Source organism: Aythya ferina (genome assembly GCF_964211825.1).
Source record: "Aythya ferina genome assembly, chromosome: 10".
Classification (NCBI taxonomy): domain Eukaryota; kingdom Metazoa; phylum Chordata; class Aves; order Anseriformes; family Anatidae; genus Aythya; species Aythya ferina.
In genome coordinates, this window is record NC_140306.1 from 1,104,700 (window position 1) to 1,124,690 (window position 19,991).

Sequence of the window (19,991 nt, forward strand, 5' to 3'; positions counted from 1 at the left end):
TCTTTATCACCGCAGCACCCAGCGTGGTAGAAAGTACAAACCCTCAGTGATATTCTCATCCAATGGGCCAATGCATAAAAAGTCTGAGAGAGGGGAAGCATTTTGCAGATGGAACATGGGAATGCAGAAATTAAACCACAGAGACCCAAAAAAACTCTATAGCAGCGACAAAGGTGAATGTCATACTTTAAGTAACATGTTTGTGCCCAAAACATTCACTCTCGGACTTGAGATGAAAGCATCACGTGGTGATGTGATGGTAAGACCAGATGATAAGACAGCTTTCTTGTTTTTATTGTTGTAGGAGCAGATAACCAGGTGCCTCTGCAATTAATTAGCAAACCAAATGGTATTTTCAGAATCTAAAACAATTCACAATGGGTTAAGAATTGTGACTTTTTTTTTCCTGAATTGTCTGCTAGAACCTCATCTTACCTTGGCTGAGTAACACCAGCATAGATCAATCTGTCCAGCTGCCAAACTTGTGATTATACTTACCTATCTCACCAGGGTTTTGTGAAACATAATTACTGCTCATTAAGTGTTCTGAGCTGCATCAATGAAAGCAGCAGAAGTGCAATCTATTATTTTCCACGTGGGCACTGCAGCCCACTTGTTCCACCTGCAGCATGACACTTTCCAACCTCACATCAGCCCTGATCTCCCTCCCGCAGTACTGGTAGGTCTGGGCACTGCCAGCAGCACTAAGAGATTACCCTCAGAATCATCTTGCAGATATTTTAGGGACTTTCAAAGTGAGTGTTCACTTGGGGGATAGAAATGGGAAAGATGCCATTGTAACATCCTTAATTAGAAATAGGGACCAGTGAATTTAAATTAGCTGATTGATACCAATCAGAAAAGGAAATCAAGTTGTTAATGACTGAGAACTAATGATTTTAGCAGAGGCAAGAAGCCCATTTTCCTGTTGCTGCTAGTATGTTTGCATCTCTGCCTCCCATGCTACTGAACTACAGCTTTACTGGAGCAGAGCTTTGCGTCCTGAGCACCTCCCCGCAGAGCAGTGCCGTGTTCTCATACAGCCAGCACCAGGCAGCAGCTCACATCCTCTGCACCATGCCTTCCTGTCCTGGAGACACTGAAGGACTAGACACCCAAAACTGACCTACATTGCCAGAAACCCATCAGTCCCAACAATCTTTTTTTCCTTCTTTGAGTGTAGGGGTGGTGGGCCAGAATTATTAACAAGCAGAGATCACCACCTTCTTACAGAGATACTACAAACACAAGAAATATCTAAACCTGTCCAAAAGAGTGATGTGGCTGAAAATAAGCAAAAATATAACCCCCTATATGAACACGTTTAATTATCTACACCTTTTCACATTCATAGGTTCACTCCCTAATTACCATACTGCAGCACTGAAGTCTCAGACTACCAACCTAGCAATTTGGGTTGACATTCCCTCTACCAAAGCCCTTTAATTTTAAATTTCAACTACAATGCTGGAAACATTGAAATACTGCAAATAATTCAGCAGGGTGAGAGCTTCCAGCCTGTGAAGATTCACATACTGTCCTTTTCATTATTTGACTCCCCTCTCATTGATTACAGACCTTATTACATTTCCAGGCCCTGACAAGCAAAATGCTTTTAAGTGGTTTCAGCTCAGCTACATAACCAAATTAGCAATGCAACAGAAATGCATGCCAAGGGAAGAGAATCTAGGATTTAAATTCTGCACACAAACAATACTGATTAGGCATATTAAGTTCCAGAAGCACAGCTGAATACACAGCAGAAAGAAAACCTTTAGCAGTGAAGGTAACTGTACAAGAAACCTGAGCAAGATCCACTTAAAAGAAAAAAAAAAAAAAAAAGAGCTACATTAACAATTTCAAAGCACAAAAATCAAAGAAATTAACTAGATTTGAAAATCTTAATTGAATTTCCAGTAACAAGAATCGCCTCTACTGAAAATAGCCATTTAACTGAGTATTAAACATCCAGGATTTGTGTCCAGTCAAGTTAGGGAGTCAAACACAACTACCCACCCAGAAAGGCAAGCATGAATTTCATTATACAATTAGAGAACTTACATGAAAAAGAGTATACTATCGTTCTTACAAGCACAGATTGAATTATGTTTTAAAGAAAAGGACTTCAGTGCAATTAGTTTGGCCTAAATTTGATCTAGCAAAAATCAAAAAACAAAACAAAAACACCTTCAAATCAATAGCCATGTTTTACATGTCAAATAGCCTTCAGGCTTTATTACTAAAATAAAATATCCAAATTAACGGGCTTTCTAGCGTTTCCTCTAATTCACACCAAACTAACATCACAGTAAAGCAGCAAGCAGCAAGTCAGGCCCAAGGTCTGCTCTCCAACAGGATGGACAGAATTTTAACATTTCATTTTCCAATTTCAGCATTATTTTGGCAAGTATTTTGCTGTCTTTATCTGCAGAAAGTTACACCCCATGCTTTAGGAATAGCTGCTGTGTATATGACTGTAAACAAATTCAATTATTAATTATTCCTGGAAGAGAAAGAAATCCACAGAAGCCATTAGCTTCTTGCAGACAAAAGCAGCCATACCAGCAGCTTCAGCACTGATGAACTCAGGTGTTGGGTGCAGCAAGAAACAGAGTGACGACTCGTGATCAGAAGACACCAAGCAGCACAGAAGGGAAACAAAGTTCATTTGCACTGTGATGTGCAAGTCTTCTGTTCTTTGTGTCCCTGTTACTTAAAGCATGCTTAAAAAAACCCAACATGCTTTGTGATCTTCAGGAGCCACGTAATAACATTATTTTCTTCAACAATGAAGTAGCTGACACCTGAGACACATGCACACAAAGTGATTTCAAGAGAATGCACTTTTGTACCATGGATTTGAAATGAAGTACCTTGGGATGTCAGGAGAAGGAAGAAACACAAAAGCAATTTATTGACATGAGCATTTTTTGCTTCCAAAAGATCTGTTTGAAGGTGATGACAAATAATTTAACCTCACTTCCCACTAGAGTCTCAAGTGCTCATCATTGTGATTCCTAAGAGACTGAACAGCTTTGGTCTCCTGCTTCAGGCAAATCTTCACAAGAGAAAAATACTGCAACAAAGGGGGTGAGGGGAACAACAGAGCAGCAAGAATACGGTGATGAAGAAGTCCTCTCACACGATCTCCTTCAGATGACAGAAATGAAAGGAGTTTAAGAACTCCTGGTCATACTTTTTGCACCACCACAAACGCAAGGCTTAACGCTTCCTTGCGCAGGAAGTGAGATGAGAGCTTGGTTTTTCACGTTGTCTCCTTCAATTGAGTTTTCTGGACTCTTCACTGATACTCACGAATGTAGGGGATATGATGTGAAGTGTAAATAGCATTGCAAGGACTTTTTTATGACACACAATTCATACAATGGACAGACATCAAAATCCCAATTCTTCAGTGCTTATATCAGATGAATGCAGGCATCAGCTTATTTTCTGGAGGATTAAACACATTCTCAAAGGAATTTATTTAATAATACTGCTGAGGACCCGGTGACAGCCATCATTAACAAGAGACAGAAGTTAAAGGCTGCGGGATGCTCGCAATGTTGAGCGAGCAGCCATTACTTGTACAACTCAGAATTCAGCAGCTGGCTCAGTGCTGGCAGAAAAACAGGCACTCTTCACACGACAGCACATTTAGCAGCCTGAGGCCTGTGAGCGAAGGGATGGCCGTGCTGCAGCACCTGAAGGACCAGGCCTTAGCTTTATGTGCCCATACGTGCTGTTCCCTAACGGCACTGAGGCTTCAGTGCACAGAGCTCAGCCAGTGCAGCTGCTGCTGTGCTTGTGCCTCTCCAGAAACTGGCACAACAGCACAGAGCAAGCAGATCCATCTTAACAGACAAGTACCTACACCCAGGGCTCTCCAGAACAGGATCAGAGCTATTACTCCTCTGATATTCGCACGCGGCACAGGCACTGCTGTACACACAGAAGCTGTAAAATCTTGAGGCTTCTCCAAATAAGATCTTTATTTGAAAGTAGCTGAATACTAGAGCTTGAGAAAAGCTAACAATATGCTAGAGTAAATATTGTAATTTAAACATGAGGAGTATGACAATCAGGACTCTTTGCAATATAATCCATGTATTGTCTTTTTACAAAGAAATACAAGATCCAATAATACTGCTATGTAGTTACAGTCGTCTATCCGGCCCATCCTAATTCAGAAGATCTCATTATAGACAAAAGCCTTTATCTCAACACCATCAATTCAATCCCCATGGAGTTTGTTGGGGAAATCAGATGAACTTTCAAGTTTCTACTTCTAACTGAACAATGTCTTTCCGTGCTAGGAGAAAACGTCAGCCCAAACATCACCTCCTGCATGCGATGGTGAGTGGCAGAAGGGAGGGTCCGGGCAGCAGCACAGCCCTGGACAAGAGAGCACCCTCCCTTGTGCTGGTGCACCCCATTTGTGCCTTATTGCCATGTCTCCAGCTCCTCCTCTGTAACGTCCCAGATCCACACAGCTCTACTGCCTCGTGCAGCTCTGACAGGGAGAGGTAACAAGTGGAAATTAGACCAGTTACTCTGTGCTGATAACAAGCAGGGATGACTTTTATAACTGGAATGCGTGGGGGTTCTGTTGAGTTAGCACACATTGACCTGCTGTCAGACATCACCATAAGATATATAAAGGGAGATACAACTGTACTCAGTGATTAAGTCACCAAAACCCACCAAAAGTGAATGTAGCCAGCTTTAACTATGCCGACACAGCTAATACTCCCTAATCAAAATTAGGAAACCAGGCTCTCTTGCAGCCTTACAATGCATTCCTTACTAGGGTAACAACAACAGAAAAGTCCTGTGCTGCAACTGGACTTCACTCATAAGCAAAGCCCAAAAAAGCACAGCCCAGCAGCACCACCTGAAACGTGACTATCCCAGCAGCAGAAATAACATCATCACATTATAAGGAGCATAATAATAATCCATGACATAGGGACTAGTGAAATCTTTAATTCTATGTGTTTGAAACGATGCTTATCCCTCAGTATCATAAAAATCTTGGAAGTGGCTGGGGCCTGAAAGCAGGCAAAACTTCAGCAGCCATGGTGGCTACTGCTGGGGTCTCTGGGGCCACGGAGGCCAGGCTAGGAGGCCTGCTCCTCTGCCAACCCCAGTCTGCAGCAGTCTGCAGACAGACTTCATGCAATGAGTTTTGTGAAGCTACTTCCACTTCCATCTGTCAGATCATGATTTTTTCTCAATTACACTGATTCAGCCCACTGTAACAGTTCTGTTCTCAGGTGTGTATGTGTATCTAAGAGAATAGATTTTAGATTAGAAAACTGACCTTTCTTACTCAAGATGTTGCTGTGCATTCAGCACTCCTATTAAAACATCTGCAGTAGATGTCATTTATACTCAATGCTGAAGTACTACAGCCATAAAAAATCAGCACCGGGCTAGCCAATGGTGATGTAAGTCACAGACACTTCACAGCTTTAACGTGCTAATGTGCAAATGAAGAAATCTCCCTGCAGCAATAATTGCCAGTGAAATCAGGGATCAAGTAAATGCATAGAAAAAGCACTGCTTAACTATTAGAAGTCTGAAATTGGAGCTACCTTTATATTTAAGCACCTGGGTAAAAATACAGTTTGCAAATAAATGAATATACGTAAATAGCAAGGATAGAGTCATTGAATCACAGAGCTTTGCTGTCAAATCATCTTGAAAGCCCAGAAATATAAGCATTGCTAAGAAATATATTTCAGAAATCTAACAGAGTTCAGAAAACAATAAAACTGGTTTACCCCAAGAATAAAATCTTCAAGGTTGGTTTAACGTTGGCTGAATCAAGCACTGAAGGACTCTTTTAGGAATTTCAGGTTTACATGTTTTGAAGTACTATGATGCTAAATGAGATTAACTTTTTGAATTGAAAGTTCATAGGTCATTAAGTTTTAATGCATACTTAGACAATCTAATACTGTATAGAAGAATATTCTGTTTAGAAATAGTTGCAAATAGCCAGTCAACTTACACACTAGTGCACGACATGGTTCATTTGCTCCTGAACACATCACATTTTTCAGAAAAAAAATAAGATTTTTCTTTCTCACGGGTGTCAGTGTTGGTATGTTTAGACGTACCAAAGACTGTTGAAGTATTTACAAAATAAGATGCTATGCAGTGTCTTATGAGAACAAAGAACTGAAACCCATGGTTTCAAATTGAAGTCAAACTTTCCCTGACCATGCAACCTCACGTACGCCTCATGATCTCTGAGCTACAGCTGTATTGGGCCAGAGAACTCAAAGGAGTCATCTGAAGATGAGCTGGACTTGATAAGAAGCAGTTTAATGGAGAACATAGTTTCATTCATGAGATGTTTTGGATTTCCCCCCCCCTCCTCTTTTTTTCTTAAACATTGCAGTTTCAGAGGGACCCTCTAACAAATATAACATATGACATGAAAGACGATCAGCATTAGAAAGAAGAAAAGACAGCAGCAGTTGTCAATGGAAACATTGCAAAAACTCACATCAGCAACTCAGTGGCAAGGGAATATTATGCAGGCATACTGAGAAAAGAAGAGCAGGCCATACTAGCAAAGCAGAAAAATAACTACCCAGAGCACTTATTTACCAGCATCAGGACACAGGATGTAATTGAGAAGATAAATTTTCCATCCTGGTCTGCCCTTTAACCTTATTCATAGCTAGCAGGGCAAGCAAAAGAAAATAAATTTTACTCTTTACAGTTTCTGCACTGCAATACGATATACCTCGCACATGGGTGCATTTCATACCTTGGAGCTGGGAGGAGAAAATGCAGTCATGTCTCTAACAAGTGCTAACCAAAAGCTTTCTTGCTCTTGCCTACATCATCAATCACACACCACAAAATCCTGGGACAAAATCCACCCTGAGACACAGCTGTGTAAATCCTGCTGTGTCCTATGGCAACTGGGAAAGGTACTTGAGGGGAGAATTTGGCCGATGAGAAATTGTTTTGTGATCTGAATATGGGATTCACAGCCACCAACCTTTCAGAAATACTTAAAGCTTGTCAGTGCCTTGATGAACTGCTGCTGCTTAGAGCTAGACGACAGTCCAGGACTACTGTCTAGGCAGGATTTCTTATAAATGATGGGCAATCATAAAAGGACCTGGGCAGGCAGAAAAGAATGTACCATCACTGGTCAATATTTGGAAAAAAATCTATATATATATATATATAGTTTTAAATTGTTCTATGACAAGAAATCAGCAGGAGGAATAGCAACAGAGCCTGGACCTCTAGTCTTCGTCATTCAACCACAGCACTTACAAGTATGTCAATTTGTCCATCATGGCTTTACAGAGAGAGATACAGTTCCTCCGTTTTACAGGGGAAAAAAAAATAAATGTGTTGATGCACAGAAAGTTGACTGATAGCTGAACTTACTGAACTCTTCAGTCCTGTGCACCCTTGGAGGTGCATTTCAAGGCAGGCTTATGTCAAGCCCACCCTCAAGAGGCAGAAGGTTTTTCAAACCAGAGATTCTTGGACAGAAGAAAAATGTGTTGCAGTTAGTTTGGACCCTCCCAAACCTGCCTGAGGAGCTACTCGTATTTGATGTAGGGCCCAGGCACAGAGATACCCATTTATCTCCAGCAGCTGTATCACTGATGGGAAGGTGGTACTGAGAAGAGCCCTGCTGCCCCCTCCCAGCACCGGGCAGCTTTCTGATGGGGCTCCCCTTTCACCCTTGCATCTCAGAGACAGCAAAGACCCATTTACATAACGTGTCATTCCAGACCTTGAGAAGCACCCTCTGCTCTCGCAGCCCTCCGTACCACCAGTGGCAATCAGTCTAAATTCAGACCCTCTCCCTGACACAATTTATATGGCACACCAAACCGTGCAGGTCTTTTGCCATCCTGAAGTCCAAGAGATGTTAGACCTAATGAATACCATAAAGCTGATCTCATAAAAAGTGAATCACGCACACCATGGCTCCTGGCATTTGTTTAAAAAAATGCTTTAGATACTGGCCATATGCCATTACGTTGCTTGAAACATTTCAGAGAATTTGTTTTTTCCTGAGATGAGGGATTTTGATGGCATTTTGAGAACTATTTTTCTTTCCATAGTAAATTGCACATTGCCAATCTATTAATGCACTAGATCACTTGCTGTGATCAAACTATAAATAATGTTCTGATATCCTTAGCCATTTGCCACATCCTTTGTTTCTCCTTATTTTTCTTTCCCAAACATATGGCTCCATAGTACAAGCCATCTTGACTGGTGGTGAAAAAAGAGACAGGATATTGCCATAAGCTTCCTTAACCTCAACAACAACAAAATAAATAATAATAATTAACAAATCCCATCTATGAACCAGTTTAAACAGGATCACAGCTAACTGAATGGTTTGCCAAAGCTATCTGGGTGTTCCCCCCTGCCCCAGAGACATCCTGGGATGGGCAGGTGTAGGTGTCTGCACCCCGCGTGGCGCAGCACCTGGATTTCCTCACCCAGGGCTCTCACACCTGAGGTGCAGGATGCTCAGAGCAGGACACACAGAGAGCCCACAGAGGTCCTGGGACGTCCAAACGCCAGCAGCGCCTGTGCTGCATGGGCAGGTAGAGCTGGGTCCCTCTGAGGCATGTTCTCCTGTTCCAACCCAAGCCCTAAAGAACTACAGTCTCTCTTTTACAAACCCTTTTGCTAAGTTTCTGTCACTTCGGCTCGCAGGGAGCTTTCTCCCAGCATTTTCTTTAGAGTAAGTCATTGTTTGAGCCATCATCTGGGCTGTGCCTGCAGACTGATTACACTTCCAGATAATTAGAAAAGCTCTCTGAGCAATCTACATCCTGATAGATGACATCCAAGGTGACATCACCCTTCTATCACTTCATTAAGTCTCCTTGAGTGTAAAGCCGTCTGAATTAAAAGCTATGTTTAATAAGTGAAAACAGTCAAGTGTTGCAATTTCCTTTTCTGTTAGCATTCTGTGCCAAGGAGGCGGTTCATTAAAAATGCAGGGCCTCTAGCTGATGCCTCTGGGTATTCAAACTATTTGCATTTCTTTTGCATATACGTGGGCACAGGTGCTTCCTCTGGTGCAGGAAATTCTCCACACCCACCCGTGCAGATGATGGTACTGCAGAAGGGAGCGCCCATGGAGTGTGGCCACCTGCAGGCATGGCGTGGCTGTCTGCAGAGAGGCAGGGAGCCGTGGCATGAAATATTCTGCACTGCATATTTGATTTCAATAACCATTTGCAACTTACATACAAGCTGGATCATGACAATATGCACACAAAAACCCGTTTTCATGTCCCTAGCATTATTGGAGCAGCAAGAAGTAAACCAGCAAACTGTCTAAAAGCAATACCTGGCACTATTGTGCTGTTTCAAGTGATTGCATTGGACTTCCCGTGCAGTTTGATGAAGTGTCCTTGAGAGCAAATCACAGAGCCCCTCAAGGGCAGAGGCAGCTGCTCCAGGGCCTGGGCAACCACAAATGGCAGCACCTGGCTGAAGCTGCACAATTTGTCTCACACAGCATCGATCCTTCTCTTCTCTGGGGAAAAGCAATCGGCTCGGCTGTTTGTTGTTCACATCCATGCTGCTTTGAAATGGCCTGCATCCCAACAGAGATTAACCCACACAACAATGCAGGTGTTCTTGGCATCAGCACAGAGTGGCAGCACTGGATCATGCCCTGAACCACGTCAAAGTCAGTCAGTTTCTAGAAACAGTGTTAATTACAACAATATGTGGCATTTAATCTTGTCTAGAAATAAGATACAGTATGCTAAATTAGTTTACATGTTTTCATCCTACATCTATCCATTCCAATTGGGGCAATATTTTCCATGCTTAAATAACTGGAAATTACATTAACTTAAAAGTCCTGGTTGTGGAAATACTTCAAAAAGTTGCAGTGTTAAAAGGTAAGCTGCCCACAGGACATGCTCTTGGAGAGGCTTTTCTTCATCATCCAAGTGCGTCCCCATCAGCTGCTCCCTGCCACATGCAAGGGCTTGGATGAGGAGCAGGAGCCTCCCGCGCCTCCCACCAGTGCTCAGCAGCACAAGTGCTGTCAGAAACCGATGGCCTGTAGCCTAGTACCTCGCTGCATTACAAATTACCAATCAAATTTTAAAATAATGATGATCATTCATAATATTATCACATCAGTGGGACATTAAGATTCTCCTACTAGCAATATAATTCAAAGCTAATGCTTTTTCTGATGCATGATTTACTTCAGTTTGTAGAAGAGGGAAGGAAGATGTCAGGTCAGAGCATGTCACTGGCGCAATATCCAGCTATAATGTGGTGTATCAGCACAATAGGCTAAGTTACCCATTGAAAATAAATGTTTCTGCTAAATCTAAGCTGAGGGAAGGCAGAACACCATTTTATGTTCACATCAGAAAGCACAAGCTGTCACCTCCTTTTGTAAGAATAATAATGGCAGAAACAATAAAAGCAATATAAACTTTGAGAGATCACCCTGAAGATCTTTTAGTGATTTTTAGTCAAATTCCAGCCTTCAAAGGGAGATTCCAAATGCTAAATTTAAAGGCAATGTATTCCCAGTGGTAACCGCACTGCTTCTATGCACAACACTCCTACTCCCACCATGAACTGAAACCAGAAGCAGATGATATGAAATATGGAAAGTTTTCAATCAAAGTAAAACATATCCTCCTATGAACTAGTTTTCTTTGATCAAAATTCAACGCAATTATTCAATACAGCGTGGGTGGGTAAGAGAAGAGCAACCAACATCCTCTACGTGCAAAGCAGCTGCCACTGTCCTGTGGGATATCCTAGTCCCTAAATTGGAGAGACATGGATCTGAGGGATGGGCCACTCAGTGGGCGAAGAATTGGCTGGATGGTGGCCTAGGGGTCTGGGACTGGTGCCATTTGACACAACTGGGGCACTTCTGGGTGCATCCCTGTTTTCTTCAGATGACTGGGTGACTGCAGCATCTGCAGATGCAGCAGGGAACACTTCCTAGAATTCTTCCAGGGTAGAGCTGAAAACAGTTATCCAAACTCAGCATCCCCCATCACCGTAACACATTGTCCTGATCAGAATTGAGGCACGTTACGAAATCACTCCTGCTGGTACCTGGACAGCTTTGCAACCACAAAAATAAATTCCTGAGCCTGCACAGGATCAGAAACAGAAATCTCTGGAAAATATATTTCAAATGGTGAGTAAAACCTTAAAAGGCAAAAAAACAAAGGTAAATCTGGGAGCCACCAAAAAATAACTGAGGTCAAACAAGATGCTACAAAAAGGGATGAACTTGAGCCACAAACACAGACAGTGCATCATCTCTGTTACTGAGCTGAGGCTGAAAGAAACTATTTAATCCACATTTTTTCCAGTAACATTGAGAACAAAAATCTGATGAACAATTTTATGCTACCTAAAATGAAAGTATTTCATCCTGTACTAGTAATACATTCCTACAGGTGCATTTCCCCCCAGAAGTTAGAACCAAAGGCACACCATTCCTCTGCCCCATGAGCAGAAGGTGCTTTGACATAGTTGGTGGCCACTTTGTGATCTGCAGACACATGACAAGGCACAAACTGTGCAAATATTCTCCATCTAAAGTAAACCAACACCCCCTCAAACCACCCTGCACTCAAACAGAAGTCCTTCTGGGTCCCATGGAAAATACTTTTTCCTGCTAGATGGAAAGCCAGAAGAAGGAGGAAAGAAGAATGAAATTTTGTCTCTCTCCACCTACTCTTATCCTGCATGGCTGATGATGCTGCCGTTCTATTTTCTCTAAAACCTACAATCATTTAATCTATTTTTTCAGTGTGTCTGCAACTCAACTTCCTTGTGCTGGCCGTGCCAATGCAGAACACGCACCGCAGCACAAGGAGTGTGAAGTGACCGAAGTTACCTGTGCATTTACGGTCCGTGTCCTCCTTCTTCGACCCGCTGATCGTTAACTTGCAGTTGAAGTTCTCCTCCCAGTACTCGGCAAACCACACGTTCCTTCGGTTGTTCTCCAGGGTGCGGGACGTGAAGTAGGCATCAAACCCTGGAGAAGGAGACAGACAAACCTCAAGCTAGGTCTTGTGTCGCTACAAGTACTGCATCCTGAGGAACAACGCCTCTGTTCACACCTCCTTCGACATCCAGCACGCATTCGCAGCATTATCCACATGAGATGGCCAGGGAGAGAAAGGAAATCACTTGCATGTTTTATCTCATAATTTCCTTGCACCTTGCAAGGAAATTACTCTGCTACTAACTGAGAGTTATAAAACTAGATAAAATATATAGAGAAGAGATTAATATTTAAAAGAAAATTACAAGCAAAAAGCATGGATTAGATATATACAGATAAGAAATGAAGATAAATGATCTTGTGCAGCTGATACTTGACTGAGCTCAATACAACTGTAATTTTATAATTAACCTCTCCAGACCTCCTGAGAACGCAGCTTCATCTCACTCAATTGGCCATTATCTGTACAACTTGCTGTTTTTGTGTTATGTATTTTTCTTGTTCTTAATTTCCTCTCCAAAAGCAGAAACTTAAGAGCGCGAAACTTCTAAGAGGTGACTGTGAAGTGTCGGTGTTTACTGGGCACCTTGACAATGAATCAGTTGGGGTGGAGTGTGGGGAGGTTTCCTTGCTTAGCTCTCAGAGTCAGGTCATTGCTGAAGCAACACAGAGAGGAACAGAATCCCTGAGGGTTTGTTTTGTTTTGTTTTTTAAGTGCTTAGCACTTGGTATTCTCTGAAAGAAAATATTGTATAACCGTGTAGCTTCAGCTAGGTCACAGTTGTCACGTGAATCTTACGTATATTCTCTGTTTAGCACCTCAATAACTTGTCAGAAAAAAAAAAAGTATTTTGCTTTGATATTTTTTCATAAGTATATAGATATACACACACACAATATAGATAATAATACACACACCTATATGTCCATACACGTGTTTATCTTTTTCTTTTCTTCATCTGTACATCTTTTTTTCTATACGTGTATTTTCTTTAATGAATATCCAAAGACTTACAAGCCAGGAGGGGAAAAAAAAAAAAGAGCAGAACTGTAGAACTGTACTATAATGTTATACAGTTCATTAAATACTGGTAACTCATTTGAGCTGCCATTGTGAAGGAGTTTCCTCTTTCAAGTTTTCACATTCTGTAGTTTCAAACCAAGCCAAATGTTCTTTAGCAGTCCAGACAATACTTTTCAAAGACCACACTGATTTTAACAGATTTTTCCTCACAATAAAAATCCCTAAGATAAACATTTACTTTCCCAATAAGCAACAGTAATTTAGACTAAAATGAAGAGCACATCACTAATTACCTGGGGCACTGCTGCTCGATGCTGTATTTAAGCACTCTTCTATCAACCATTCTCTTTCAAAGTCGAGATAACTCCTCGGAGCCTGCAGGAATCTTTGTGTATGCAAATACTTGCAAATCAATAGGCAGATATCCCAAGTACCAGCACGATGCCAGAAACCTGGCCTTTGTACTGCAGTGAGCAGAGCTCCCCTGAGTGCACACAGGGCATGCAGAGGCATCGCTACCCGCTCCCGGACAGCAGCGCCCGCGCTCCATGCTCTGGAGGCTCCAGCCAAGCTGAACAGCACAGCCTGCCTCAGGCTCCCAGCTGCCTGCCATCCGAGTGAAATCCTGCTTCTATCCCCCTTTTAAAATTTATTTTTATTTATTTATTATCCCAGTATGCTTTTGGTTTTGCCTGTCTGTGTGGCAAAGAAAATATTTACACGGGGACAGATAAAGCAGTGCGTGCGCACACATCCATACACAACACCTCTTTTTCCTTTTGTAGCCAACAGAAGTCATATTCTCTAGTACATCCAGAAGGAAGAGTAGTACATGCGTGACACAAAGTGGTTTTGGCTTATAGGGTTATCACCTTTGCATTGGAGATGATACAAGAAAAGCAGAGAACTGTTGTTCCACCCCACAGCCAGGGTACAGGCTCCTCGCAGCTGAAATCTCTGTGTAATGTTCCATGTGAAGCAAAATAATAGTGCCTCGACGTGTACAGGAGAGAAGCCCATGACCATAGCGGGAAATGAGGAAAAATAACAGGATGGTGCTCACACAAGGCCATTCTTCACTCTCAATAAACATGAAAACACCAGCACTACAGCATTTTGCAAGGGGGAGAACACAAGTAAAGGTGATGTCTGTCAGATACAGGTATAACCCCTTGTAGTCACTTCAGTCCTGCGCTACAGCAGGGATGTTTTGCTCAAAATGAACATATTCCTGTTCAACTAATGTTGTACTACAGTCTCCAGTCTTCACAGCATAACTTATTTTCCTAAATGCTTTCATGGTATTTCTTTGCACTACTGCTGAGTATCTTCCTTTTTACTTAGAATTTCAGCACTAGGTTACATACATGTATATGCACGTAGGTACCATATATACATATAACACACAGATCAAACATCAAAGAGCAGGTATGACTTACAGCACCTCTATGTTCATTGCAGTTTTGTCCATTTTATGGCAAAAATTTTTATTACTTATTCCTGGTCAACTGTAGTACTCTAGCTATAGGAACAAAGAAATTTAAGGCATGATCAAGACAAATTTCCTGCTGAAAATTTCACAGATCAGTTGAAAAGTCAACAACAGCACCCAGACCTTCCCAGCTCAGCACATAGCTTGGTTCTGTAGCCTGCAGGTACTGGTGGGTAAAAACAGATATATTCTTACAGTATTGTACAGTCATTAGAGTCACTTCCCAAATCTGACAGACATTGGGCAGTAAGGGGGCTGTGCCCATTTGCTTCAGAGCTATGTCATTCTTGTAACAAGTGTATTTGAATAGAAAGGAGTTTTCCTATGTCTTTCAGGTTGTCTTCAGTTTGCAATGAGCAACATCAGAGCTTTTGCATATGGAGACAGCCTAGGTTCAGCATTTTGAATGCAACCTTCCAGAACTGCAACCAGATTTCAAGTTCAGGTTACAAGACAGCTCTGAATTTTATGACGATGGTTGTTGAAGCATTCAGACTATGACAATCTGAAACCCATACAAAAAAGATCACTATGCTGGTTGCACACTGAGATGCCCAGGAGTAAGTTATCTGACATCCTGAAAAGAGCAAATCCACTGAAGAGACAAATCTCAGAATTTACGTTTTGTCCCTTCACTTAGCTTTGCACTTTGCACTAGCATTACAGGAGAGGGTGGAAACAGAATCACCAAGCATTACAGGCAGTAAACCTTCTCCATTTCTTTTGATTTTGTAGTTAGAAGTTACAGTAAATACATATTCCACTGAAAGAGGAAAACAACAGTTCCTCACACCGCAGCCAACAATTTATCTCTCTGAAATAGGTAGGTAAATTGACTCAATCTGGCACCCCACACAATGAAATGGAGTCAGAGGAAAAACACATGGCTTCATCAAATTAGCATAGCAACCCATCCAGTATGGGATAAAAATAGACAGCATATAAACAGATGCTTTCAAACAGGAAAGAAGATTAGGAGTGGGGTCAGCCTGTCTCCTTGTGTTAGCTGGGTGTACTACTGACCCAGTCAGAATGCATAGTTTTCTAATTCTCAGTTTACTAAAAAGAAGTAAAAAAAATATTTGGAATCTTCCAGAAACAGGCTGAAGGCAGTTTGGATGTTACCTGTGTGTCATCGCCATGTCCTCAGCGTGGCTGCCTTGCCCTTAACCTTGTCCTCATAGCTTGAAACAAAAGCCTGCCAGACAGAGAGCTCACACCCTCTCTGCCCAGGTGTTTATTCTGAGGCAGGTACCTAACCTGGGACTCCCAGCCTTTAAGGAAAGCCTGTACCAAAACTTTTCTGCCATGGTTGTTCCACAGCGTTAATGAGAAATTCTTGTATGCACTGCCTCCAGAAAGGGCAACACAATTTCTGCACTTCTGAGCTAAACCACTGTGAGGAAAACATTCACGTGGATGAGTCAAGATCTACGAGAACTTCCTAAATTTTCTTTTTGGTACCTGCCAGCCAAACCTCTTTTCCTGTAAACCTACTTGTATTAGTTTTACTCCTAATTAAATGGGCATTTTTAAGGAGATATTCCATCGTAAGATCTGCAATATATATAGTTCAGGAAGAGAAACAATATACCTTACCAATGTGCCAAAGTAAGTGACCTCTGGGAGAAGTGCTCTACAGCTTAATAAGATAAAATCAATGTGTCTTGATAAAACTGTAATAGAATTCCATAAGAATTACTCCAAACCTTTACAGATTTAATAACAAATAATAACATTCTCATTGATTTTTTAATGATCCCACCCCATTCTCAAGACGGGAGACAGATCCCTATTAGAGAGTCAACATTTTTTTATCATTATTTTCTATTGAACGAGCCAAGCAGGCAAATGACTGACAGAGGGATGAAGTTAAGCAGCAGGCCAGATTTCTGTTAATTCCTTACTGGGAGGAACACCAGGCACCCATTTCTGATCCTGGCACAGCTGGCTGCAGCACAGGTCACAGTGCTGCTGCCACAACCTGAGCAGGGCCTCCAGAGGGCATCACACAAAGTGCACGCACACGTGCACAGCTGGGTACAACAGACCAGAGGGTAAAACTAGTGTTTAACATCATCTGGTGTAAACCTGTGCAGCGTCCAGTAGATGAGATTTCCTCCATTCATTTACAGGTTGGTACAGAATGCTCACTGGAATCCCTCTGCTCCTGGATTTTTATTTATTTATTTATTTATTTATTTTATTTTTAATCCTGACATCATTCACAAGAAAGCTATCAAAGTTATTATTGCTATCTGAAATAAACTGTCCAACACACCACACTCAGTGCTCTGTGCCTTGAGACAGCAATCACTGCCATTTCTTTTTTTTTCCCACTGTTATATTTTTGGAAAGGTAATTGTGCTAGATACACTTTAATAAAATTTTTAAGAAACCTAATTGAAAAAAATAATCTTCTAAGAGGAAATAGGATAATTTGAAAATCTTACTATTTATACACTTTCCATTGGATACATGTCTAATAAGTAAGCAAAACCCAAGTATTCAGTTCTCAGAAGACATTGCTGATCATTTACCAGGGTGGCAATATTGCTGCCTTGCAACCAACCTTGTCATGGATTATAATTAAACATCACAAATCCCATGATGAGTTTCATGACTCACATTTCTATTAACGAACAGTCTGTGTTCATTATGATTGTATTTTGAACACTAATCATAAAGTTATGGCGGGACTAGGGAGAGAACTATGCCATGTAATTATTGTAAGATAGCACGTACGGATTTATTTACCATGAGTTTAATTAATAGCTAGGACTATTGTAACACATTCCTGCCCATCATGGCAATCAACAGCTTCTTCTGTTTAAGTATGGTGACAACTTTCACGTCAACACAAAGTCTGATTTCATTTTCTTCAGCTTGCTGGATACGAACCGTTTCAAATGCCATTGGGCTGTCAAGCAATTTCTGGTGTATTTTTCCACCCAAAGATGAAGCTTCCGCTGGCCAGGGCCTCCCACGCGTGGTACCCGGCCTCCTGCAGTCCCCTGCACCCAGTGGGCCCACACACCGCCACTCCTGCCGTGTCCTGGGATTTCTGCCTCTTATCACTCCAGCACCTCGTGCATCACTGTGCCAGCACATTTGCTCTGACTAATTACGACTGACTTTCTTCAAGCAGAAATTATAAATAATATAAATACTATACACAAACCAGAGAAGATAACAGTGCTGTCTTAGAAACTCTGCATGTTGTTGCTAATTTCTTCTCTTGCCCCCATTCCCAGCCCCAAGAGCGGATGCCTGGAAGCCTCTGAGTGCTCTGCTGGCTGTGTGGTTTATTCCAGCACCCAGCACTATGTACTATAAACACAAACAATCCCACCAGAGCCAATGGTTTAGAGTTGGAGGGACACCTTAAATGCACACTTAATTCTAGATGTTTTTTGAATTAATATAATTCAGAAACCACAAAAATTGAAAACACACAAATGCACTCTCCATAAACTTTAAGCATGGGCTCAAGCTTAACCTGTTTGAACTGAAGCCAGTAAGGCAACTTAAGTGCATAATGCTGAATACAAACTATGAGTTTGGGTTCAGAGAATTCGATGACCCAACCAAGAGAGCTGGATACTTAAATGTAAAAAGTATGAATAATCAACTTTTACTTTTGTACACGGCCAAGTATTACACTCGTGTGGCAAGATTTAGTGATTTCCCAACGTTGCCCATATATCATACTTAGGAAAATTACTTTTTCAGCAAATACCTCTAAGAGATACAGATAGTTATTTTAAGAGATTTTACAAATGAAACTAAGTCTCATTACTTTAAATCCCTGCAATTTGATTAAATCATTATTCTTGCACAGAGAAAAATGATACTACCTAATGGGTTTATTTTCTACCCTGGAGGATTAATACATAAAATAATTACATGGTGAAGAAACAGTTTTTAAAAGATTTGGGCCATGGGGAGAGGGACCAGGTCTCTAGCATGAGGAATAGCTGGGGACATCCATCTGGGGAGAGAGACCTGGAGCCATGCTGGGCTCCAATGCCCCCAAATCCTGAGCCCCTCTGGGTGTTCTCCTGCTTAGTGCAGGGAGGAACCCTCAGGGCCCACGTAAGCACATAATGATCAGGACAGGAATCATCAGCAGCACATCAGTGACCAAACCCAGAAGTTACCATGGGAAGACAGGGGGCTCATCCCACAGCCAACCGGAACTAGGCTCCGCACATCAAGTTTTATCTGGGTGTTTTTTTCCGTGCTGTTCATGGCTAGTAATCCAATATGAAAACAGCAGCACAGCATGCAGTCCTTCTGAGGAAATGATCCAACCTCCCCAGCAGTTCTCAGAAACGCTCCCCAGGTCCTCCAGGACGAGGGCACCGCTACGGAAGGCGGGCGTCACCGTGCCGAGGAACTGGCGATGCTGAGAGCCACGGCTTTTTCTCGACTGGAAAATGAGGCTTGCTAACTTGTGGCTGCTTTTTACACCAAGAAACCCCAAGTGATTTATTTCTAACATTAATCTCTCATCTCTCCTTCCATCTGATGTTACTACGTGCTGCCCATTTTCTGCCTGAAAGCATAATGCTCAGCTTCCCTGGCAGAGATGGCTGAGGGAATTATACGTGCTTTGGAGGCTAAACCAGGCTCCGGGACGAATGATGCAGTTTTCCATGGTCAGCTGCATTTAGGGGCAGGGGAGAGAAAGACAGGCTCACAGATGAGGCACTCATGGTGGGGACTGCACCAGGCACATACCTGAGAGGGCAGCAGGGAGAGGTGCCCCCTCCACAGCAGTCCTGCTCACCCCTACCATGAAGGGGAAGGCATGGACAAAACCAAACAGCTCCCTAGGACAAGATGGAAAAGGGGGATCCAATGCTGGACTGGCTCCAGTGAAACCAGTAGCGGCCAAATGTGGTTTCCAATATCGCCAAAAGGGACTGCTGGGCTGGCTGCTTTGGGGGAGATCCACGATGGCAACGCGTGATTGGCATGAAGGCAGCCGATATTATTCCCAAATAAGCCTTCTATGCCACTGCTCCGTGCCACATCACTGGTATATGCTGTGAAGCACTGCTTTCATGCACCAGCAATGATTGTGAGAGCAGTTGAGCCATTGGTGGCTGTAATGTAATAAGGAAAGTCATAAAATCAGTGTTTGACCTACCACATTTCTCTTGTGCCTGAAGTGTTTTCATTCTCAGCCCACGTGGTCTGTGAGCAAATACAACATATTGACCTAATTTCATGAGCAGTTTTCATTAGTTTATGATATTTGTATTCTTTTCTATTTTGTCCAAAGCATGTCCACACCAATGATGGCCAGCTACACAAATTTTATTTACCCAGATAGTAAATCATCACTTTCTATGGTTACTGATGCCAAGTGAGTTGAAAGCAGCTACTCAATTTTCTGATTTCTTTAGCCTTCAAGCCAAAGTAGTTTAATTTACCAACATTAAATCTGG

General features: G+C 42.1%; 1 protein-coding gene across 7 annotated transcripts in view; it reads right to left on the minus strand.

The window, feature by feature from the left end:
- The window catches only part of GRM7 (glutamate metabotropic receptor 7), a 263,150-nt gene that overhangs the window by 84,135 nt on the left and 159,024 nt on the right, over nt 1-19,991 (minus strand). For all 7 annotated transcript variants that reach the window (XM_084530369.1, XM_084530366.1, XM_084530365.1 and 4 more), the window contains exon 5: nt 11,909-12,049. In XM_084530369.1, coding sequence (XP_084386495.1) covers nt 11,909-12,049 — 141 coding nt within the window. The remainder of the gene's footprint in view (nt 1-11,908; nt 12,050-19,991) is intronic.